The sequence below is a fragment of the Cupressus sempervirens genome, chromosome 8 (genome assembly GCF_028749045.1).
Source record: "Cupressus sempervirens isolate cs-2001-9-10 chromosome 8, ASM2874904v1, whole genome shotgun sequence".
In the NCBI taxonomy this organism is placed as follows: Eukaryota; Viridiplantae; Streptophyta; class Pinopsida; order Cupressales; family Cupressaceae; genus Cupressus; species Cupressus sempervirens.
In genome coordinates this window covers 300,101,694-300,128,715 of record NC_143125.1, presented here as the reverse complement: position 1 = coordinate 300,128,715, position 27,022 = coordinate 300,101,694, and the positions used below count along the sequence as shown (strand labels likewise).

Here is a 27,022-nt window from a genome sequence, read left to right as displayed (position 1 = left end):
TGCAGATCAATGAGGAGTCTTCTACTATGAATCCTCATACTTTTCCAAACTGTGGATTGTAATATTTTATGCCCATGAGTCATGCCTTTGCATTTTCCTCTGCCAACTTTCTTCTTCAGCTTGCCAATCAATATTGATTATTTCTCATCATGTGTGTTGATTGTTAAATTGTCTTTGGATTTTGACATTGCTAATGGTTTTTTGTACTCTCTATTTAGAATTGTAAATAATGAGGTGTATTTGCAATTCCATTTTAATCATTTGTAACTATGCTCTTATACCATGTTAAGTAACATGGATCATTGTTTGCAAATATACTAATATTGTCATTGTTATTGATATGTTCCAAATACAGATTTGGATCTCATATAAATAAGAGAGGATGAGACATGTCTGATAAAGAGACATGTCTTTAAGGTGTAATCGTCATTTAATAATATTATATTAACACAAATAATAATATATATAATAATATTTATGTATATATATATATATATATATATATATATATATATATATATATATAATATAATATAATAAATATGTATAATATAATATTATATACAATAATATTATCTAACATGAAATGATGATTCAGCAATAACAATAATGTATCTTAGGTCGAATCAATCAACTGAAGCTACAACTTTAACAAATTCAAAGAGGGGCAAATGTAATCACATTAATTGGCAATTGAATCATCCTAAATTGACTTAATTTAATTCAATGTCCTAGCACATTAATTAAATTGAACCCATTTGGCAATTATCACAAGAAAAAGGAATTAATTGGATTTAAATTGAATTAAATATCAATTATTAGATTTAATATTCATAAGTTGATAAAATTTATTTATTTGGGATAAATATTCAACTATTCTCACAAAAGTTCTACAAAATCCTAAATTTGAGGAAAAAAAAAAAAAAAAAAAATTTAAATAAATCAATCATTAAAGGTGACAAATCAATTAACTCAAAATTAAAAAAGGAGATTGATTTGTTAACTAAGATTTCTAAATTGATGGATCAATCAACCCCTTAAATCATTCCCAATCATGAAAAGGTGACAAGGTTGTTAACTGAGCATCTCCAGTCTAATTCCTCTGTCAAATTCTCTTGATCATTCTGTCAACTCTTCTAAATGATCTATTAACCTCTTTGATTGATTTCTTAACTCAATGTTGACTCATCCTGAACTCAATCCCTATTGATCTCTTAACTCAGTTCTAACTCAACTCTAATCTCACCATGGGATTTCTACCTATCTTCGTTCTATTGTATTTCATTTACATTCAAAAACTATCTTGCTTTGCATTTAAAATCCTTTGTTATAGTCTATAGTCACTAAAGGCTTTTGATTTTGAGGGGATTTTATACTCTTGCTAGATAGAAAGTAATGAATCACCTTGTTGGATTAATCATGTTTTGTCCTCTCAATTCCTTCATCTATTTTATTTGATAAATAATGATTCATTGAAGTGTTTTGTTTGCAGCTGCAAGAACACATTTTAAATGCACAATGCAAAATAATCACCACAAATGGTTATCACTTTTTATTTTATATTTTCTTTGTAAACATATATTATTGGTCTCTCAAGTTTCTTAACAACACTAGAGAAAATAATCATGTGCATACAATTAGTATGACCAATAAAAGATGTCTATAATTTTTTTTTAAAGTATAATTAGATTTAGAACAAAATAATTTTGAACAATCATTATATACTTCAAGCAAAATCTTCTTTAGAAAGTATATTATTAAATGCATGAAAGGCTTGGAGAAATAATTTGATATTGTAATAAAAACATGCTTTTATGAAAATAGTAATTAAAATGTAATGTAATGAATTTGATGCTTTAAGAAGAAAACTAATGTAAACAAAAAATCATTATACCACCTTAGCATTAATAAATTTATTATTATTTACATAATAGAGGTCCTTTCTACAATAAATGATAGATATAATTTATGCCAGGAAAAAGAGCTTTATGGTTAACTAATCAAGAATGAAGAAAGAAAGAAATTTATTTATGTTAGATAAAATAGTAGATAAAAGTCATTTTCTTGTTGAAAAGGAAAATATAGATAGAAATCAACCTCATAGAAAATGATCGAGCTCTTGGCTTTCAATACGAATGCATAGTATGAACTTTATCACATTATGATTTCATTTGTTAACATTGTCTTTAGAATTTCTAAAAAGTCCTTTTAGATACCAAAATAGTTCTAACCTATACAAATACAAAGAGAGGAATATTTTGGGAATCTATTCAAGGGATTATCACAACCAAACTTCCATTTTGGTCTTCCAACCTCCATGGAAAGCTATAAAAAAAGATAATTAAATTATAAATCTTCAATCTTGCAACTTTTGGAATTGAAAGGCAATAATACCAAGATAAAATATTAGATTTCAACCTTGATCTGTAGTTGGAATAACACGAGGTGATTTACCAAATGATAAAAGTATATACTTTTATATATTCTATGATTGTATAATAAGAGAAAGATGCAAAACGAATAATGTTATCAACAACTTTGGCTCCCTTTGTGATGTGAGATAGATTTAGCAATGAGGCACAAATTTGAGAACTTGAATTATTACAAGAAAATATATCACAATACTTGAAGAGCATGCTTTAAGAGTGTTTCGATGGATGAGAATGTTTTGACAATGTTTTCTCTTAGTAAGAAAGAGTTGCTTCAAAGACTTAAATGCCTCTACAAAAATAGGAGGAGAAATGGTTTTTGAAGCTTGAACAAACAAGAAGAGGCATTACTTCCTATTTAGGTGTTACAACATCTTTCATAAACAATCCATGTGAAATATATGCTTTGTTTTTAAAATTTGTTGGACACTAGCACAACGCAAAGAAGTCTATGCATAGCATTGTCATCTAGATGAATTTTGTTGAAATTGAAAGTATAAACTAGTAATTTTTCAAACTAGTTTTTAGAATAAAATATTTGACATTGAGATGGTAATCATTAATTGTCACATCCAAAGGATTTTAAGTTGTAAATGTAAAATTGCATGTATGCAATTTTTTATACAACACTATCAATTATTATCCAATTATATTGAAACCAAAAGAGAAAGTGGTCTACAAAGGAAGATTGAGATGAAATGTGACATACAAAGAGAAGCACCATCATGAAAGACTACTCTGATATGAAGTTGATTGTGTTAAAGTTGCCCAAGCATATGATTTGTGATTAAGGAGATACCTTGATATATTAAGATGCATATGTCATGACCACTATAAAAGTAATGAAAATATAAGAAAAGGTTATGTTGAGCCAAAATAAACAAGGTACAATGATTTCAAATCCACTACATATAAAATACCACATATTCAAATTAATCAAGGAAAAAAGTAGTACATGGCCCCCTTAAATTAAGTATTTAAAGGGATACAATTGTTGTAGTATATGAGGAAACAATGAAAGTGAATAGGATATACCTCAACACCAAGGTGTAACATATCATAGAAAGTATGAGTAACAATAGGAATCAAATTCTAAGGGGGTTTGACTCCAACAATATGATATAAAAAAGTTACCCATAGGATACAATCTACTTGAAAGGATGCATAGGTGTGAACTGGGAATGTAAAAATAAAGACTGACGAAAATCAAGGGGATCATAAAGTGAAGTGGTTTTCCTAACAAGTAATAATGGGATTTCCCCAAATGGAAAGGAAAAAGTAGGTTAGATTTACACCGATCAAAGAATATATGAACTAAGGAAATGGTGTGTCCTAGAAAAATAGGTTATTAGGCACAAAATATAACAAATAAGTATTGGAATAGCTAAATATACCTAAGAACCATCATAATACAAAGGAGTTTGTGTATTAGTTTGGGAAACTTAAATAGGTGGTAAGGCACCAATTTTATGTATGAAAATAAAACAATAGCATGGGGGGTGAAGTGAGATTAAAGATACCAAATACAACAAATAGGGTGGAAACAAGCACGAAGTTTGCATTGATTTAGGGGTGTCCATATATAGATAATGAGGGAAGTTGTGCTAGAATATTGAGTGTATATCAGAGTATGTTGAAGTGAATAGTAGACTATAGCTATAGATTAGGTGATTTTTTAAAGAGTTATCGTTTAGCCTTTAGCTACTCAGAAGAGATTCATTAATACCTATGACCATCCCAAAAGTACATAAAGATGAATGCGCAAATAAGGGAAAAAGTACAATGAAGATTTCACATAAAAAGGGAAATCAAATATGAAGTGAAACACAAATAAATATAAATTTGTGTGAGCAAGTTGTAGGAGAGTTTGAGATGGTAATAATAGTATCAATTATAGGAATAAGAAAGGAGAAATGCCCATCATCCCATAGTATGACATAAGAGAAGATGCATTTGTAAGATCAAAATTTTGCTACTTTAGAACTTTTCTCTTAGATTTTATGCCTTACTTTTAGCATGCATCTACCTTGTCATGCTTAGGCATCATTGTAAGAATTTGCCTAAGGGAAAAATTCACCCAAGAACTAAGAACTCAAACACAAGCACAACTGTAAACCAAAAAAGGAGAGAGTATGATCAGAATAACAATGTATTCAATAAGACTATAGCTGCCGAAAATTGTGGTCTTGGCCATTCTGCGCAGTATAGTATGCACAATTTGATTTGCAGAGACCTGACCCGCAAATTAAATAAATTAAACCCTGCAAAAAATAATATATCCGCCCAAATATATATAGCCAAGTCGGGGTGTCACTGCCCGGTTCGGCAAGATTTTTCTCTGCCTAACTGATGAAAAATATCCAAAAAATATGTAGATTCAAAAAATATAGAGAACGGGATCTAAAAATAAAATTAAATAATCAGATCGATTAGATCAACCCAATTGCAAATCGGGGCCTTCGGGTTTCGATTTGCAAAAAAAAAAATTTGCCTCACAATCGACTTTGAGCCAAGGTAGGCATGCTTATAGCCGATTTTCACCGGTTCAGCATTCCGGACGCAATGGAGAGGTCAGATTTCATGTTGGACGCTTCCAATTTTTGCAGCACTCCGGATTCAGGCTGAGGTGATGAAGCAAGCAAGAGGTCTCGAACGACTTGTGATGAGAAAGTCTCCAAGCTCTGATACCATGTAAGAATTTGCGTAAGGGCAAAATTTACCCAAGAACTAAGAACTCAAACACAAGCACAACTGTAGACCAAAAAAGGAGAGAGTATGATCAGAATAACAATGTATTCAATAACTTGATACTAGAGTACACTAGGAGTGCCTGAATATAAAGGCCTCAGGAGAGCTTCTAGAATGCATAGAAATTAGCATCATGATGTGTCATAGAACCAAGCACATGTCCACCAGATATGGATTATCTCCCATTAAGCACGGAAGTAAGTGTGGTGATGAGAGGATAAGTCTACAAGGGTGGGACACGCAAAACAGTGTTGTAGACACCATGTGCTCAAATAGAGTTGCGTACTCCTATGTTGTCAACATGACAAATCACAAGGTGTGCAAACTCCCAAGTGTCTCACAAATAAAAATAATAAAATAATGTAATATAATTAAAGAATGCATTAACCTAAGTAAACTTAAGTAAGTGTAAATAGTAAAGTACGTATTTACACCAACAATCATTTATCACAACTTTTTCTTGATCATAGAAACTTCAAAAAATATAAGGAGCAACCTTACAAACCTTTCACCAAAAATCCCATTAATGTTTAATCACTTTGAGTCTACCAAGACACGAGAGTTGGCTTACACTTCGATCGTAACAACAATGATGGGTTAAAATCATGTTAGTGTTCACAGTTTGTCTTTTCACCCCCAACAACTAGCTTAATCCTGATTTTTATTATTTAGAAATGGTCATTTCATTTTATTTTTTCCTATGACCCTAATTTTCCCTCCTTTTATAAAAGAACCATTCAAAAGTCTTATAACCTCACTCAAGCATCAAAACACTTCCAAGTGATTGAAAGAACCCTAGTTTTGTGAAAGGCAATATGTTGTCATCATCAATATTTTATATTGGGAGTTTATCTAGAAATACATAACTTTCTTGCGATCTCCTCCATTTAATATTCTCATTCAATCCTCCCATTTCCCCTTTATAAGTCATTGTTTTCTCATTTCCCCTTCTCTTGAGACTTAAGCTTCCTACTTTTTTTCTTGAAGCTTTTTCAAACACATGTGCCTTCACTATATGAATGTAAAATGCTTTGCAATTCCTAGTATTCTACAACCCTCACTACCTGTTTCCCTCTATTGAGGATAAACACCATCTTAACTAAGCATTCTCTTAGAGATTGTGATTTAAGCACTTAAATATCTACATACAGTACCATTAACTCCTCTGCTAAGTTCAACTCGCTCGAAGTCATTAATAATGCTGACATTGTAACTAAAAGTTTCCTCTTAATGGACTAAGGAATAAAATCTCCTACAACTCTCTCATCCTAATGATGGATCATGGAGTGGGATTCAAAGCATTGATGCAAACAGAAGACTTCACAATAGAATCCAAAGACTCAACAAGCTCTAAAAATCTAATATGTCTTAGTTACAAAGAAGGCAATTCTTGACCTTATAAGATAGTTTCATTGTTGATAGTGGTCAAATTAAAGAGTTTCACAACTTTCACAAATATGACATTTTAAAAAAATAGCTAATAGAACATAGCTATGGGTCCCTAAATTGTCCATATAAGTTGATGTAAATAGAATCAATGGAGTAAACCAAATGTTGGTATACGTGCTTATTCCTTCAATATCCAAGAAATAAATTCCATTTTAAAGACATCTCATGAGGCAAAACAAAACTCTTTCCAACATTGGTTTACAATACTTTACCATTCACATGGTCTGACAGCTATACCCGAGTGCATTAGTCATAACTTTCAATCCTGACATTTTCTTTCAAAAACCTTTGGAGGAGTTGTTCCAAATTAGGAATATTAAAACATATCAAAAGCTGAGCCAAAAACACTCAATCCATTAGACATTATAGTCTCTGCATGTAGACCCATTTTCTCTGTCATAAATCAAAAGTAAAACCAGTAACCCTTCCTTAGGCATCTAATAACTTTCTCAAAACAACTCCAAATAAAACCAAACCAATTTTCCATAAACCCTATATGAGTCTAGTTTCTTAATATATAAGCCATTAAATTTTCCAATTCATAAATTGTTCTACAAGCACAAATTATTGCTTGCAACTTCAACACCAATCCTTAAAAACCGGTCTTCATTAAAATAAACATAATCGACACATATCTGAATGAAAACATTAAAATAAACATAATTGACCAATTGGAAATCAAAGCTAGTTCATATATCTTTCCAATGAATACAACTAGAGTTTTTGTTTCATCCAAATATGTCCGCACCAAACATTTAAATTCGACTGTAGCTGGGCATCCTCAAATCTGCAAATGACCACTTTTACCAAAACTAGCATAACTTCTTCAAAACTTAACAAAATTGTTCCAAACCAAAAAGAGACAGAAGATTATTCATCCTACTCTTCAAATATACAAAAAATATAAGATTTCCAAGCTATACATGGCCATACAAGACCTGGAACCAACACTAAAACAATTAAAACCAATCAAAATGGCAAGTTCTTGAGAAACCAATTGTTTCAAAATAATATATTCTTCTTTTCATTCATCCCCTCTCTATTTGGAACGACCAATACAATGATTTTAAAGTGGTTGTGGTGGTTTACAGCTTCCCAACCACCTTTTAAACCAACCCAATACATTCTTTTAACCCTTGTACATTTTTCAATGCTTCTGTAAGCACTCCCATTACAATGCAAATGTATTTTTTTCTAGTTTTTAAGGCATCACAATGCAAAGTCAAGCATTTTAACCATTTCGTCAACATGATTATAGGAAAATCTAAATGACTTAAATATTACAATATTATGAAATTCATCATAATGTATGAAAGGTCAAGATGCTCTTGCATCATAAGTTATATGAGCTCGAATCAAATTTAATATTTTAGCTTAAAAGAACAAGATAGGTCTAAGATGAGTTTAAATGTGGACAATAGAAGTAATATTTGTACACAATTTATTCCCCTTGGTATAGATTTTTTTCCCGTGTAGAAGTTACCTACTAATCTTTATTAAAACATTTAAATAGGCTACATGAAAGATTGAGTCACCTACTAATCTTTATTAAAACATTCAAATAGGCTACATGAAAGATTGAGTCATCACATGGCACATTATGTGTCTTTTAATAATTAGTTGTTGTTTCTTTCTTAAAATGTTGTGACAAATCATATTTATTAAGACTTTCATATGTTTTTGATTCCTTTCTTGAAGTAGTTGGAAAGAGGGGAAAAAAATTGTTTAAATTCGAACTTGTATTGTGCCGAACATTTTGCAATTTTACACCTCTAGCTTCTTATCAAAGCAAATCCCTTTTAAAAGAGGAAACCACGCTGTCTGAAACCCCAAGTAATGTAGTAATGAGGGTCATACTCTCTCTCACGGAGAACCTTTATGTTCTATTTATAATGCCTCAAGAAAATTATTTATGCCATTCTCTCTCGCACCATGCCTGAAAAGTATTAATTATCGGAGTTTGAAATGCATTGCTCTTTCACGTCTTTCCAAATTGCCATCATATGGTTTAACTACAAAGGTATCAACGTCAATAATTAAAAAACAACACATCAATGATGGATCGCACACTACAAACATCTTAGATTAATTGAGTGTAGGTAAATAAGCCTCGGCATTAAAAGTTTCTACGAGACTTTTATTTCTTAGCACATCTGAAATATAAATATAACTCTAGGAGAGGAGTTATTTGGTTTCTTAGCACATTTGAAATGCACAGGCTACGCTTTCAAGTTTTTTAATTTGCATGAGAGCTTTCACTCCCAGAGCCATGGCTCATTTGAATTTCGTATTTGTTTTGAATTCCCTTAATTCTTGATAAATCTTATTTCCCTGCAAATATTGTGGTGTTTTTCCTTTCCATGAATACTGTCATATCCCCAAAATCGTACAAGAGTTTGTTACTATACAATTTGCTAGTCACGCATGTCTCACAAGGCCGCCCTCGAAAACAACTAGATTGCAAGAAATATCACTAGACTTGGACAGTTACCACCTTGATTAATTTTAAACTTAAAACAAGGAAGAAAAAAAGGTAGACGTGAGGCGTTTAACAAGATCAGTCCTCAACTATGGGGCTAATAATCACACATAAAGCATTAAGGGGCAAGAAATAAATAACTTTAGAAGCACAAAAGAAAAGTAAAGGATGTACAACGGGCATTTGTCACCCTCCAATTTCACGCTTTGCCTAACCATCAAAAGGTTAATCTCGTTTGATAGACAATATCTTTTTAATTCAATATCTGCTGCTCTCATGAAAAAGAACTCAGCATTCCACAGATCACTCATTTACCCACAGAATACTAAAAATTTACCTTTCACCTGTAAATTCTGTCAACATTCAAGCATTCATGTCCTTCCTTCTCCTGTTATGAAAAGACTTCAGACAACTAGAAACGCTACCTCAGATAATGACAACATAAAATGAACCTCAGGAAAGACTAAGGATAAAATAAATGAATGAAGCCATAAGCCCTCAGAAATGACAACAAAAAATTGAAGTCATTTTGCAAACAGCCATTAGGCTCTAAATCGTTGAAAGTCTTCAGAAAAATAACAAAAGTTTTTTTTTAAAAGCTTCAAACATGCATACAGATTGCTCCGGAGATCTTAATGGACACAACCTTTAATAATGAATTCATTCAGGGGCTTATAAAAGGATGCAAATTGGTAAACACCAAGCAAAGCTGAAATGAGATATTGACAGCTTTATTAGGGCCCAAAGTAGAAGGAAATTAACAAAATAAAACCAGAACAAACTGAAAATTAGCGCTCAAATCAACACATAATGCCATCAAATCAACACAGAATGCCATCTGTGACGAACATAGACACAAAATTTTGAAACGCTAATGATTACCAATTCCAAAATTCAAGATCTAAAAATTCAAGTTGAATGGCCCATAGTCTTTGCGAAAGACACATTTTGACAAACAGAACCGACATGCGCATGTTACATGGCTTTACTCATGACAGTACAACAAAAAAGACTACATGAAGAAATTTATAACATGTGATTTTCAAGGTTGGCATCATACTGTACATAAAAATAGAAATAACCAATACAAATACCGATGTCAAAGAAAACCCTTAAGAGAATTCAGGCCCTTCAAGAAAATACACTAAAGCTCTTTATATCACAGTTTAGCAATGATCAGATTTTGACTTCAGCTGACAGTGGAAGAAGCTGAAATTGCTCCTAAAGAGAACCTTTTACCAATACATTCAGAGCGATCATCAGTTCTACCACCACCATGCTGTTAGTCACATCCAACTTACAAAAGCACTTGGATGTGCATTATTGGGGATATATTGGAACTCCAGCTGTTTCTCAATGAGCAACATGCCAAAATATACTCATGTTTAAATTCTCTACTCCAAATTACACCAATTACAGATCTTCCAACTACCTCCCATTCTTGCTACTAAGATTATAAGTAGTTTTAATTTCTAGTTATCAGATTTTATAACCATGTTTAATTGGCCAAACTTTGTTACAACACACCTAACGATAAGAAGCTCACATTCTCAGTATGACTTGAGATTATAACTTCGAAAACAGTTCCAGGATCTTGTTATGACATAACTACACAGGCAAACATCATAAACTTGCACAAGTTGTGAGAGAGAGAGTTGTCAGTTTCCTGCATGTCATTTTTGCCAGAAGTTGGACTATCCTCTCGACAAATAAGGCAACTGCAGTCTGACTTTCCCTAACCAAAAGATACATTTACTTATGAAAACCTAAATACCAAATTAGATTCTACTGATCAGGCATTCAGCTGTACCTGCTTTCCACCACATTGATGGTTTATTAAATTTAGATCATTAAAAATAACAATAATACCAATTTCACTGGACCTAAACAATAGTCATATAGAGCAACGGAATTATTGTTAACACAATGTATTAATTAATCAGTAAATGATAGATTTGATCAAACCTGAGAAAACATTTCCACCTAAGAACAACCTATTACCAAACTTGGGACTAACATTTTGGTTTCAATCTCATAACAGAAACTTTGTTTTGACCAGCGAGCACAAATATCCAGACAGTCTAAAGAAACACTGACAAGAATTTCAATTTTTTAATGAATTCCAATGAAGAGAATGACAATATAACTTTGTAGAAAGTCTCTAATTGACTCGTAAATTTACAATAAGACCTTGTACAGGCCAGCCCTCTTGAATAATAAAATAAAAACATGCTTGGTCACTTCTTAACAATGCTGAAAACACACAGAATGGCACATGAGCTGGGAATAGAACAGTGGCATCTGAAACAGTAAATATATAGATCATGTACTCCCCTCTTGGAGGGAAAGAATTACATAGCTTTAGGAAAGGATGGGGATGTTGAGTCCCAACAGTTCACATGGGCTCAAGCCATGCAAGTAAAAGCTACAAGACTCTAGAAAATCATTTTACACCATCCTTAAAAAAGAGAGAATAAACCACGTGGGTATATTTCGTTTGATCTCAATAAAGATGTCATACAAACTGCACCTTGAGGCATTTAACAAGACTGAAAATCAAGGGAAAAATCAAAATCTGTAGTCTGGCTCCACATCCATTGCCCATGCAAATTTGGCCAGAAGAGATTTGTTGAATATCTGGCAGCATGGAAAATGAAGAGTAATTAATAATATGCACCTGGGTGCAACCCAACCGAGCATTATGCAATTGTTTTAAAGCCAAAGAACCAAAATATGAATAAAACAACTACCTTCTCAATGGGAACCTCATGGCGCTTGCACCAGGCAACTGAAATTCTTGGGTCCAAGTAATTTATCTTAGACGTTCCCAATGCAACAGTCTTGAGATCATCCTTTATTCTCATGTTAAGATCCATTTTATCTATTTTAGCCTTTGTCTGTTCAATTTTCTTCTCCAACCTGCAACATGCAAAGGATATACATTTTCATACCCAATATACAACCACACAACTAACAAGAACCTATAAATAAAAGCATAATTCAACATAAAGGAGCATACACTTCAGGAGTCAAGTTTCTCTTTGGCTTCCCTTCTGCATCATTTAGTGGTGGTTTCCCTTTTCTTGCCCTACTCAAATCTGTTTCAAGCTCCTTTAAAAGATCCTGTTTTCAACAAACTGGAATGTTAAAGATCTGAAAAAAGCAGGAGTTAAAAACTGGCACTGAGATCAGAGAGCCACTATCTCAAGTCTTTCTATGACTGTAGACCTGACTGATCTAAATAAATCCATACATTTTTAAACATGATCAAAAAGTACAAACTCAATGCAGTATCATTGCGGCAGTTATAAGTACAGCTGCTTGTTTAAGAGGTACTAAAACTCGATATATAATGTGCATTACTAAAAAAGTCGGAATAAACAAAGTGCATGCCATTACTACAAAGCAATATGAACAGAGAAATACCTGAAGTTCTGTCATTTTTCCAGTTAATCTATCCATTTGAGCACTGTGTGACTTGGACACAGAACGTTGATGGTTACAGAGAATTGCAACCTGCACGAGAAATCAAAGTCAAAACATATAATAACCATCCTAAGGCTGCTCACTAAAGCAAAGTGTATATATATATAATTCATTCTAAATGTTCAAAGAAACGGTCAACAATAAATCTAGAAGCTGTTAATTGTGAATGACCACTTGCCTCTTTGTTTGCTCGCTGATAGTCAGCAACCTTTTCTGGTGCAACACTGCCAGTTGTGTCTTGAAGCTGTTGGACATAAAAACAGAAGACAATACCATCACAAGAATCATTACTTTGAACTTAGTATTACATCATTCCATAGACAGTATGTTAGATTGAAGGATAATAACACAGATGAAGCCCATAGGAAAAAAATCAAAGCAATCATGAGCCATATGATGAGTTTATAAATAGCAAAGATGACCACTGGGAAAAAAACCCAATTGCTAGGTACCAGAGATTAATGCAGTGCAAGAGTGGCTCCATTTAGTGCAACATCTATCCTATATCCATATATTTATGAAATAATGCACTTTGTTAGTGCATATTTAGTCGACAAATGAAGTATTTGTAGAAAAATACCTTTGACTTGAAGCTTAAGTACTAGCAAAGGTTGGACAGTTCATCAGGCTTTTGTTCAACTCTAGGAGCTTTGCTAATCTTAATGTAATTAAATCTGATGATCTATATGTGCATTAAGGCAGGACTATCTTTATGAATGCAGCACATACCAGTCTGTCCAATGTGATGGATGCATTATATGTTCTGAAGACTTTTGCTGTAAGGCCGGGCATTATTTCCTTGAGATGAGCATTTAGTTTACTTGTATCCAGCTTATCAAATAAATCATCACCGATGCTTTTTCCTTGAGCATACAAGTACAGTCATAAGAAAAATAACATGATGGGTTTAGCTCATAAAAAAGGCATTGTACAACACAATTGAGCATTCAAGTAAAACCATAAATACCTTTTTTAAATTGATCAATAGCAGTGTAGACCCGCTCATCAACCTCTACTGTATTGAAGTATCGGATAGAATCTTTACCTAGGAAATCAAACTGAAAGAAAACGTTTCAGCCATCAGACACTTTTGAAAAGCAATAACTCAATTATTTCATTTGTTGCTTCTGAAACTGCCAGTAACCAATCTTGAAGCACAAGACAAAACAAAAAAAATTAAATTACAGTTATCATGTCACCTCGAGAGACTTTGGAGGATATAATTTCACATTTTCCACTTTGAGTGTGCAACAACCAACTGTATCAGCCTCATCATCATCCTATAATTCAAGAAACATTAAGAAATGCTATTCCAAAACATTTAAACCAATAAAGAGAAAACTCTACCTTTCACTTCTTACACAGAGTTAAATAATACTAGATTTCTGATTAATAGTTAATCTGTATGTCTGATTGTTTTTATTCACTATATCTGACTGCACATTGTATACACAACCTAAACTTTCCTAGGCTTAGTATCTATATACCAAAACTTTTCATAAAAAAACTCAAAATACTAAATGAAGAAGTCTTATCAGGGAAATATTTCTTCAAGTGGCTAACTTTTACCAACTGAAACTTTGACCAGTGGTTTGCCAGCTCCATAAAAGAATGCAAATGTCACATCAAATCAATCAAAACAACTGTATAAACGAATGCAAATGTCACATCAAATCAATCAAAACAAATCTATAAATGAAATGAAAATGTTGCATCAAATCAATTAAAATAAGAAGTGGAAGAACGAAGTAAAGGAAGGTCTGAGCCCATACCACACAGAACAGAGAAACAAAAAATGCCATAGAAAAGAGAGTCGCAATGATTGTTTATCTATACATCATTAGTCAAATAAAGTACAGGCCTGTTTTCTACAGACTAGCACACATAAATAATTACTAATAAATTAATCTACCCTAATAAGACAATCAATTTGTTCTTCATAGAATTCAGTTAATGTTTTGACCAGTTTACAAAAAGATTAAAAAAAATTTGTAGTTAAGCCCAATGATGCAGCAGCAGCATTTCTTAATGTCGATGAAAGCACAAACATCAATATCAATTCAAAAATATCCATGTAAATACAAATCTATAGTGGAAACTAAGCATCCTTTACTAGATCACCTTTTCATTGCCAGCCCTCAGAGCAAGCCTATCAATAAGATAAGTGGCAACTGCAATTTGTCTCTTAGTTCTATCTTGTGATTTGAAATGTTTTGTGTATGTGTCTCGAATATTATCTATGTAATCCTGCACAAACACAGAAAAACATTTGCATCACAATGGTTCCAAAAAAGGTAACATAAATTCAGCAAACACAAGAGAGGCAAATTACCTTAAGCAATCTTGCCTTCTCATACTTCTCCTTGTCACTCTGACCTTTTAGAGAGCTACTGGCAGCTAAAAATACATACTTGAATTCCTTAGGATTGATTGGATCATTCCAAAACGCCAACCACGTTACAGTATTATCATGCCGTACCTCCTTCCACCTGTAAGGATACAACAGCCCAAAAGTCATATATAGAACCATGAAATAAGGTTCACATGTTTAAACATAAATACAAAAAATAGATATCACAACATATATTATATGACCTGTGCCCTGGAATTGGACATTCTGGAACGGAAGCATTCTTCCCAATGTTGATAGTAATATCCTCTGGGTTGATGCGCTTCTTCAATTTACCCATCTAACAATAGGTGTACAAGAAACTTTTATTGCTGTGGTACTGACAAAATATTCCAAAAAAAGAAGACAACCACTGGTAAAAAAACTTCCATCCCTGGAAGACCAAGAGCATCTCGACATTTACATTATTCATTATTTTGTGTAATGAAAAATCAGACCTTTGGATGCTCTCCCCGGCCACGGAACAACCCAGGGGGTTCAACTCTGAAGTTGCCAACCTGCAACAGTACAAATGACAAATCTTCAACAGAAAGGCATAGGAAAAGTAATGTAAAGACAAGATTCTGTAATAGTTCTACTTAATATTGGTTAAAATGAATTTGCAGACCTTCTCTTTCACTCCATCTACTACAGCCCACATGTATTTTTCCTCTTGTTTTAGCTTTTCTTCTTTAAATTGCTTCTTTTCCTGCATTATCACCACAATTTAATTAATCTATATTCAGTATTCACCAAAAATAACGATGACCAAAAACATCAGTTTCTGATAGATAAGGTGTAGCTAAGTTGCATATAACTTCTTCCACATGATACACAGTCTAATAGCAATTATATCTAAATCCATAAACAATCGTCCTTTACCACTAACACTAGGTAGAACATAGATTACAACAAAACACCAATCCAAACCAATGGATTAGACAAGAAAATGATAAATACAAAGAGTGATGGTAAAAAATGATTAATAACGCTCAAAGAATTTGAAATATATTGTATTAAAGGAAGGAGATTTCATAATTTAGCAACTATAGCCCTTGTCTATTTGCATAAATCTGTAAAATACAATGTTGCAAAAGAATTCTATGTTACTTAAAAATTTTAATTGTAAATTCTTGGTGATTTCAGATTTAGCATTGTTTATATCATTAGCTATGGAATTGCAAAAACTGCATTACACTACACATAAAACAGCAATATGCATTTAGATTAGAGCTGTGTAAAAAGTCAAGGGAATGTGATTTTCCGGCCAATATAGGCACAGGTGATAAACTAAATGAAAACATCCTAAAATACAGCATTATCATTAGAAAGAGAAAATCAGAACATAGACTTGAGAAAAGGAAAAAACATACATTCCTATCTGATTCTGCCAAAATGATTAACTTTACCTCAACAAATTTCAGGTAGCGTATTAACTCACCTCTGTGGTCATCTGTTTCTTCTTTTCTTTTTCACTAAGATGCCATTCATAAATTGGGGTGAAATCACAAAGTTCAAACTTTTGGATGACATGTTTCTTCCCAAGAATTTGCTTCCAATCACTCCAAAAGTTCGCTATGAATTTTGGCTTTGAAGCATAATCTGTGTCTTTCATTACTGCAAACATAGTGGCAACCTACAAAACCAAAACAGAGAAGAACCAGCATTTTCTTCAAATAGATTAAAAAAGATCATGGACAATTTATAAATAAAAATTAGAAAAACCAGTAAACAGTTGTGTTAAAATAGAAAAACTTAAAAGGACAAAAATCAAAACCAACAAGACCTCACCTCCTCTTCATCAGGAGAAAGATCAACTGGCTTCCCATTGTAAAGCATTTTAACACCATGTGGCTTATAAGCTGGAGGGAAAATTACTCCACTGTGCTCCAGAGTTGTCCACTTCTGACCTTCACCTGATCCAGGAGGCAATTTTCCACCTTTAGAATTCTTTGAGCTGCTTGCTATTCTCTTTTTCTCTTTGGCCTTGATCTTGACCTTCTTCCCATCCTTTATCTTGACCTTCTTCTCTTCCTTTACCTTGAACACCTTCTCATCCTTGACAACTTTATTTGTCGGGAGAAGTGATTTTGGCAAAGGAACCTTATTTGTTGGGATAAGTGATTTTGGCAAAGGATTCCTTGGCAATGAAGCACTTTTCATACGCTGAGCAATAGGAATATCGTCTTCATCACTATCTTCCTTTGGTTCCTTTTTCATGCGCTGGGCAATAGGAATGTCATCTTCATCACTGTCTTCATCTGGCTCGTTTTTCATACGCTGGGCAATAGGAATATTATCTTCATCACTGCACTCATCTAGCTCCTTTTTCACGCGTCGAGCAATAGGAATATCATCTTCATCATTATTGTATTCGTGTGACTCTTTATTAACATCTAACTCTGCTTTCACTTTGGCCTCAGTTGATGCACCCAGTATTTTTGGTCTTTTGGAATCTGACAATTTCAGGATGCTACTTTCTTTGTTCTCCAATGGTCTTTTTTTGGAACACGTATCAGATTTTGCTCCCTGTGTTTTCCCATTGACATCTTTCTTGATCAATCCATTTGGCTGGCGTCTAAATGCTAAGGGTTTTTCATCCTCTGAATCATCACTGTCCATGGGCAAAGTACCAAGTGTTTTTACTGACTGCTTCAGCTGAAATTTGTGAGACAGGGGCTTATCATCATCTGAATCATTCTCTGGCTTGATATATTGTGTTCTTACAGACTCTTTCGATTGTACATTATTGCTTGCTGGATGAGAACTACTGTTTCTATTTAAAATTTCTCCTCTTGAAGATACAGAAATCCTGCGACTCAAAGGCTTGTCATCTTCAGAATCATCTTCAGACCCTAAAAAAGAGTCCTTAACTGACTTAGTTTCAGTGTCATTTGAAACCTTCTGTCTTGGTCCCTGATCTGAATAAGCATATTTGTTTGCAGAATGTGAAACATGCTTAAATGATGGTGACTTTGATGCAGATGCAGTTAAACTCACGGAACTGGAATTGGAAGGTTGTGAAGGTGATGACCTTGAAACAGATGCTTTGTGGGAACTTATGGCAATCTTTTGAACGGAATGAGATGACGCTCCCTGAAAATAATCTTTTGAAACTGGAGAGATAAATGAGTCATGCCTTTGGGATGAGGTGGAAGATGTGTTAATTTGGGAACAATTTGTTGGCTTTTGCTTTACAGTCACACCACGTTTAAAAACAATAGGAGAATCATCGTCATCATTGCTGAACCCGTCCATTTTCTTTCCATTAGTTTGATCCAGTGCATCATCAATCCTTTGCCTTTTTGACATGTATGTTTCATCATCTTCAATAACCATGCAGAAGATATTTAAATACCAATTAGTCATCAAAACAGTCAGTGTAACCAATACAGTAAACAAAGACGGCGATTAGGACATATTCCACAGTTAAAATGTACTGTGCATAAGTATAATCCATCTGATTTACAAGAAAAAAATAATCTTCATACAACCATGCAATAGAGCACTTTTGAATGAAAATGAAAAATATTAAATAATAAACCTCATAATCAGTAGCTGGTATCAGGAAGCAGAATATTGGAAAGTCAAAGATACAAAAGCAATCACAAAGCTTATCACAACTATGGGTGCAGCTTGAATGGGTATTGTTCCATTGCTTCAAGAGATTTAACTCCTTCAATTGAAACTATCTCTACTAACAAGTTTATCACCTTAGACAGAATAATTAACCTATTTTGGAAGCAGCAGACAAAGTTCTTAATATTCTCACGGCAATCCCTCTAATTGCTTATGGCACTACTGTTATGTGCCAAATCCACAAAATACGCATCTAGCATAAGCAAAAAACATAGTACCATCTGAAGGTAGTAACAGAACTATTTTTAAAAGTCCACTTTAATGGTCTTTGAAGCATGATGCCATATACAAGGCAGCAGGTTACCTTTTGCAATCTCTTTTTTTCTGGGAGTTATATGAGAGATGCTAAGGCTTTAACTGGTTAACATATGAACCAAACGAAAGAATTTTAGTTATTGATATGTCAATAACAGATGTAAATGTTGGCTTAAGTGTCAGGATGAAATGATGTCAACTGCCCGTCCCATACATCAGGTGAAAATTCAATTATATGTTGGCCCAGCCTAGCATGTCATCAGCCTGACTGAGAAAATGGAGCACAAGCAAGTTTACTCGCCCATAAAAATGATAAAAATAAAAGATTTTTAACTGGACACTTCTGATATTGGTTATTATAGTGACCATGGCATTCTTTCTTAATGTTCCATTCTAATATTCATTACTATAATGGCATTCTTTCCCGTGCAATTACCCGAAAGCACACAGGAGATGATGCTCACAAATAACATTTTACGAATACAACTACAATCAAAACATTTAGCAAAAATTGTGAGCTTAAAAGGTGAGAAAACAAAATACGAAATTTTTTAAATGAACTTAATGACACAATTGAAACTCTTATTTTCTCAGTTAAAAGCTGTGTGATTCAGCTGTGTGAAAACTGAATCGGAAATAGAAAAAATTCTTAAACAAATCAACAATTAAACCTAGACTACAAAGAATATCAAATGGCATCAGCGCCCACTGAGATCAAGTGCAACAACATACTCCTGGCATGTAACATCTCTGCGGCGAGTTCTGATTTCTCTGGAATCATGAGAACAGCTTTGTAATTCTCTGAAATTCATGTATCTAAAGAAAGATGCATATTTGTCTCCACATAGTGAGAAGTGTCTATGGTACATATGGCACTGGATCGGATACACGCCCTCCAAAAAACTATTGCTCGACGGCTGCAAAACACCAACAGTTCGAAAGTAGTATTATGTTCCAAATAATCAAAGACAACGCAAAAAAGGGAAAGAAGACAGACACTAATTTGACCATAGAAAGTTAATTTTAACGAAAATTTCGTTTTCTCCTATTACAAAAATAATCGTGCCAGCAGAAAGGTTCACATGTTAAAAAAAACACGAGATGACCCTATTCAAATGAAACAAATGTAAGTTAATAAAAGGTTAAAGGAAAAAGTGAAAGATTCTCTGTAACTCCAAGCAATACAAGCCTAAGTTACAAGGGCATCAACGCAAACTTCAAACTAATTTCACAAACTGGCCTTGAAACGGAGAATCTGACGTAGTTTTCGCTAAAATATGGCAGCAATGCAGAGATGCAGAACAAGTTAGAACGAGTATACAAGGTCGGCGCCAACCAGAAGCATTTTTTAAAAGATTATGGGCAGATTTCCAGTAAAACATGGCCCTTGCACCTTTTCGATTCAGTTCTATCCCATTTTCGGCAATAATATCTGCCACCTGGTGCATTTAAAGACAGATATTGCAGACCAGCCGATAGATTTTGGCAAAACGGGAAGCGTAAATGCGTTATTGCGGTCATCTAGGGTTTCGGAACAATTACAATGCAATATTGTCTTCGTCTAGGGTTTCAGGAACGTTCATGGCCCTCAGAGCCTCAAAAAACACGGTAAATAAATAAGCAATCAGAATAAAAATCAGACCTACCGGCTTGAACTGAAGCTCTGCTGCTCCAATAAATTTTTACTCGCACAAGTTTGAATTCGTCCAGCTGATCCCTCATACGGCCTTCTTTCAGCCAAACAAAATATTTTTAAAAAACGAAGGCGAAAATGTATAGGAGAGATAGAACAGCCCTTTTTATACGTCCGTCGTCCTCATTTTCTTTAAATGGGAAAAAAAACGTCGGGAAAATCACCGTGAAATCGCTGATAAATCCCGAAAATCCAAAAAAGAAGTGGGTGCCCTTCCGTAAAAGAGAAGTTGTAACCTGGAAAGATATTGTGCCCGCACAGATTGGGGCAGCCAATTTATGCTTACACTGGGGTCTTCGGGCAGCCTTGGGGACCTGCCCTGCGGAGAACCTAAGGGAAAGAAACAATATAATCTTTTTTAAAATTTATTTTATGGATATCGGCAAGTTGTTAGCGGAGGTCAAGCCCCAGAGACTGACTGGCACGTGTCCAGCCGCCTGGCTGTCTTACCGCCTATTGTCCGCTGCCTTCAAGATTAGCCATAAGCGTGGCTGCAAGAATGTGACATATTTCAATATCCAATGTCTTCCTCGATTCGATTTTAAATGAAAGTTAGTGCATAAACATTTAGGGCTCACTTTACCCATGTATGTTTGTCCTCTCCTTATCTCCTAAACCTCTTTTTTGTTTGCAAACAAGATAGATTAGTCAATCACCTAATAATTAATTTAGGGCTGGGATTGGAAAATATGTTTTATTTTAATGAAATGGAAATATAAAAGGGACTTTGTTTTCAAACTCATAGATGAATAAATTATAAGATAGTGTGTTTTTTTTCTTTTGGGTGGATTAACTTGTTATTATTATTATTATTATTGGTAGAGAATTAAATCTATGGGATTGATCTTGGGTGTTACAAATTTGATTAACATGTGATAGATTTAATCAAAAGTTTGTTCATGTGATGCTTGTTGACTTGATTGATAAATAAATAAATTATATTGGGTCAAACTTTTTTTTTTCTAGAGTGAACTAATATAGTGAGAAATATCTATGATAATATTTGCAAAAATGCAAATGGCCTTATGATAACAATACAAATTTGAATGTTTTTAAGGGATTTAAGGTTCCTAGTTTTTGTTTGTTTTCTGTTGTAACATAGTTGTTGGTTCACATCGGTTACTAAGACTTGGGTTGGCTTGTATGAGCGAACAGTATTTTATTCGGAACTTTATAGTTTGTTTAAGCTTTGTAGTTTTTGGCTATTGTGTTTGGTTATACGATCATGAACATTAGTTGGTTAGTTTATTTTAGACTTCTGATAGTTTTGCTTCCTTATTGCTGGTGCTTTTTGGTTGATATTGTCTATGTTACTGGGTTGCACCTTGTTTCTTCTGTAGGGTTTGTTGGTAATGTGATGGTTACCAACTTTTTTTGTAAGGGTTGACCCCCTTGTTTTGATCGCTTTATATTTCAAAAACAATACAAATTTGATTCATTTATTAGTCCTTATAGTTAAGAAGGAGAGGAGACTAATGTTTGTAGTTGTCATTTTAACATTATTTTGTCCTTTAAAATAGTGCAAAATTTGTTAGAACTATACTCTTAAATAATATTTCTATTAAAGTAAAAATTTCTACAACTAATTTCTATTTTCTCGTTGGTTATTTGGAATTATCTAGTAGCTTTTATATTTTTTGAAAAAAAAAATTACCCTAACTTTTAGCATTTGATTTGCTTGAGTGCTAGCATTTCATGACATTTGTTGTTTTCAACATGTCTCCAATTGTCCATGTGTCTTATATGTGCAAAAAGATAGTTTACACTGTGTAACCATACAACAATTATATAGACAAATGGCATTATAGTGTACAATCATGCAACAACTATATAAATAGATAGCATGAAAATCACTTTGTTGATATTATGATTTCTTCTTTCATTTTCTTTAGAAAACTTGAGCAAACATTTTCTTTTGTCAGTTTTGAAAGATAGATTTGAGCATGCCCCTTGCAAGTGAGAGATACAAGTAATGGAAGAGCAAAGCCCTCAAGAGAAGAAAGGTAACTTGGTGCAATTGTTGGAATGCCATATGTTCCCAGCTACTCGTGGATAATAATCTAGAAAGGTATTTTTTGGGACACAAATCTCCAAGAAGTGATTGCTTAGAGCTTGGCCAACAAGAATAAAATGATGGTGGACTGAGCTACCAAATTGGTAGAACCCTAGATTTTAAAACCTAGGTAGAAATGAATGTCACCTAAATCAAAAATAACCCCTTCATTTTTTAGAATGATAAATTAATTACTTTCTAAAGGCTTTGATACTCTATGGGGTTCAGTTGTAAACACTAACAGATTTTAGATTTTAGATTTTATTCCAAGAAACTTTTATTGATCTAGTGCTTAAAAAAATTAAATGCAAATTTTTATGGCCGTTATAATTTATGAAAATAAACTATATTATATTTATAAGATTAGGTTTCTATGTAGTTTTACAATTTTGATATTGTAGTTTCTTTAGGCTTCTCTCTTGGAAGATAATTATAACATTATTTTTTCATTTTTAGACAAATTTGATTCCATGATGGGTTAGGAGGTTTTGGACAATAACTTAATAAAGAGGAAAGCTCATAGCTATGTCAGTTATTGTCAAGATCATATACAACGCTAAGGTTAGTAATCTTATTCTTTGTCTTTCTATTCTTTATTTTCTAAAATTGTGTTAAAATTTTTAACTCTCATTCCTTATATTTTCTTGGTGCTTAATGAATTGATAGTCAATTTAGTCCTCCTTAAAGTTCTCTAAAATGGTAATTTTGCCACTTATCCACTTATAACATATTTTTGATGCATGTTCACCTATGCATAAAAAATTTAGTATTTGGGACAGAGGAAATAGAAATGAAGATGGAAAAAAATTGTGTTGCAGTGATGAGAAAAGAAATACTTATAATTCTAGTTATGAATGCAGGGTTAATTGAATGCTCGTTTAGGGAAATCCATGCACCACTATTGCTCGAGGACTCCATTATTGATGTAGGAAATAATAACAATCTTTTGACTTTGGAAAAGAGCAATCATGTCCCTGATGGAAAGGGGCCTTCCCAATAAAAAATTACAGGCAAGCTTGCTCATTATAGACTATATTGGTATTCTTTGAGAAAATTTTACCATTAGTCCATTTTTTTCATTTTTCTTCTTTGCTTCATTTAATGAAATTCATATATGTATATTGAGTATGGTTTTTGTTATAGAGCAGGGAAGCTTCAACTACCTAATTTCACCAACATTGGGGTACTTGAATCCTGAAGCTTGTGAAAAGAAGATTTTCACAACATTACATGTGCTTCCTCTGCATCAAGGTTCAATGATGCCACTGAAAAAATCTTTGTAAATATTTGGGTACTAGTTAATCTATCATTACATTAGTCAACAATATATTAAATTGAACCCATGACCTTGAAACTTTGCTCAACACACCCCCTCTTTAAATAAAACCCTTTGTTATCAAGGGACTTATTTCTAATATACAAGATCTACATCACTGTATAAACGATGTGCTTATATGTTTGTGCGTGTGTGTGTGTTGTGTGTCTATATATATGCTTATATATCACTACTTTTATAATGTCAATATCCATAGCATATTCAACATTTTTTGGCCACTTGTTCTACCTCCTCAACAACATTTATGATTTTATACTTCCGTTCTACCTCTCCTCTTGATCGTTGACACCTTCTCTCTCTACATTATCTATCTACTTGCTATTAGAGTAATAAAGTTTTTTCTTATTAATTAAATCATATTGATTTGATTATTAAATTACTTGTTATCTCTAGTTTATTTTAGCTAAACTTTGGGTATATAATAATAATTTATTTCATTAATTATTATCATGCAACCCACGCTAGTTACCTATTAGGGTTTTGATCTTCTTTATAAGGACGGTCTCTCTTTGTTATTATTACATTAATTCACTTTTGATAATAGCAATTTCTCTTTTTGCTCATCAAGAATGTCTCATCTATGGATCTGGGAACTCTAGCCTCCATAGCTTTTTGCTTCTCTCTTTCTGTAATAGATGTTTGCATGGAGGTGATTCTTGGGAGCTATGGGGTTGATCTTTCATCAACTTCAACATGCTGTCAGAGCCCCAAATCTTCATGCCCTTGTTCTATTTGTGAGATATTTGGCATCAGTTTTCAGATCTATGGCTTTCAAAGGATTTTGTATTGGATCTAAGGGAGCCTATTTTTTAGAGTACTTTGAGCCCAAACGAACATGACCATTGAGCTCAGAGCACCCAAAAACCCACATTTCATTATAAAAATCATCTAGTTTAGACGATGTTGAAATCTAAGGCAAATTTTTTTTGCACCCAAACTGTTTTGGGCACGCATATTGAGGTGACAATATTTTTTTGTTAAAAAATATCATTCAAATCCTTCAATATTTCAAGCACAATTATTTTGATTTTTTATTTTTTTTTTAAATGAATTAAAAAGAGAAGCACTTTTTATAAAGTACATGATTCAATTAAAGCTAGTGTTTTTTGCTTGGTGGGTGCAAACTTTTATTAGAGGTATGTTTTTACTAGCCCCTATGCTCATGCCTCCTACACCTCTAATAGTGATTTGATGGTGTCTTTTATTTTGGGAATGTCGTTTGGGTACCTAAGGTCTTTGTTCTGTCACGTGAGCCTAGCGATGAAGTTTTTTAGTGGTTTGCATTATTTTTTGAAGGCTACACTTAATGCGAAGACATTGTACATCCTCACCCACTATCAATGTGTGACCCTTGCAACTCCTGTTAGCACACAGTATCCTATGTCACTATCAGCTACACCTCCTTTTTGGGTGCACCCAATTTTCTTTTCCCTCGACATTGATCCTCTTTTTGGGGTCACCACTTTATGCGTTGGTCAATTAGTGACCCGATAATAATGTGAGAAGATTTTTTTTTTTTGAGAACTCAACCTTAGGCCCATTGCTCCTAATACATGTGATTTGATTTTAGATCTCACATGTCCTTGGATTCTGGCTCAGTCTCCAAACTTCTTAACACGTGGTAGTGCACATTTGGGGTGTTGATCGTTTCTTGAGGTCCAAGCTCCCCTCTCATGCTCAATCCCTATGTGTATACTTTTTTTTTCTTGGGAGTTTCTTTGGCCCACAAAGCGTTGAGGTGGAGGCCTTTTTTTGTGGAAGCCCCTTTGGAGGCTGCACATGGTCCTTTTTGTTGGTTGGCGTCAAAGCTTTTTTTTAGGGTGGTTTTTATTGGAGGGTGGTGTATGTTTTATTGGTGGAGCACTGCAACCATGTATGCCTCCCAAGGCTCTTTGGAATTCACTCACCATGGGCAAATTTATCTATCACCACCAAACATGTCTTCCTTATTCTTCATGCACCCAAACAGGTATGCCCTTTATTTTTGGTGTACATTGACCACACTTCCTCTTGGAGTTCACTTTCTCTACTTGGCCACCAATTTTTTCTTCTAGCATTGGCCTTTGGTTTTTCAGCTTGTTTCCAGCGATCAGATATTTTTTCTGGTAGGGGTTTTTCTAGGATTTTTTTGCCTTGACGACCATTTGACCATCAAATTTATGCTCATCACTTACTGATGTCAGCATCGCATCAACATTTTTGTTTTGGCTTTGATGTGTTAATTAGTGGGGCATTATTAGTTTGCATAAAAAGTGGATGGTCTTTGTGAAGGGAGAGGGTTTCATTTATAGGCCAAGGGGTAGAGAGATGGATGGTCAGGATGCAAGGATGGAAGAGTGGTGAGGGAGGGCTAGGATGCATTCAAAGGGGAACACATGGATTATGCTTCTTTGGAGCCAATTAGGAGGTGACACATGTCACTAGGTGATTAGATAGAGGGAAGGGCAAGATGAGTGGTCAACAAAAGAGGCTCAAGAGATAAGGGCTTCATAAATGCTCATAAATGCTTTGTAAGAGACATAAATGTTTGTGTAAGAGCCATAAATGCTTGAGGGTGAGGGTGAGGATGAGATTGTTGACTTTGACTTGGGTTAGCAAGTCTTAACCCTTGCTTAAGTTGTGTACATGTTTAGGAGGGGGATTAGGTTTAGTTTAGAAAAGGGATTAGGGGGGCAAGTGGCTTAGCTTTGATAGGATGGGTTAGTTAGGTGGCTAAGTGAGGTTAATATGGGTGAATGGGTTGGATTAGGAGTAAAGGTTGGGTTTAGGGATTTTTTAAGGGTTTAGATATTTTATTAAATAATTTATTTAATAAAATGGGGATATGAGATTAAATTAAATAGATTTGGGAGTTTATTCAATTTAATAAAGGAATAGGGATTTAATTGATAAATTGATTTTGGGTTATCACTTGATTTTATCAATTGGACTATAGTTAATTAAATTAATTAATTAACTAGGGACAATGATTAATTAATTAAATAATAAATATTTAATCAGTAATGTCCTAGGAGATAACTAAATAAGATTACCTATTGATGTAATCAGATTTAGGTGTCTACATTT

The 27,022-nt window shown here is 33.7% G+C and overlaps 1 protein-coding gene across 1 annotated transcript; it reads right to left on the bottom strand.

Annotated features, from left to right (window-relative positions):
* Positions 1 to 11,400: 11,400 nt before the first annotated feature.
* LOC149542613 (DNA topoisomerase 1 alpha-like) lies at positions 11,401 to 20,647 on the bottom strand. The gene is made up of 17 exons (XM_089797501.1): positions 20,521 to 20,647; positions 19,607 to 19,791; positions 16,772 to 18,306; positions 16,422 to 16,616; positions 15,609 to 15,689; positions 15,439 to 15,498; positions 15,187 to 15,281; positions 14,924 to 15,080; positions 14,713 to 14,838; positions 13,791 to 13,871; positions 13,559 to 13,649; positions 13,321 to 13,454; positions 12,770 to 12,835; positions 12,532 to 12,621; positions 12,125 to 12,228; positions 11,856 to 12,024; positions 11,401 to 11,742 (listed from the first exon to the last, which is right to left on the bottom strand). Exons 2-17 carry the CDS (start codon positions 19,653 to 19,655, stop codon positions 11,674 to 11,676), a joined length of 3,102 nt encoding a protein of 1,033 aa, XP_089653627.1. The 5' UTR covers positions 19,656 to 19,791; positions 20,521 to 20,647; the 3' UTR covers positions 11,401 to 11,673.
* Between the last annotated feature and the right edge of the window lie 6,375 nt (positions 20,648 to 27,022).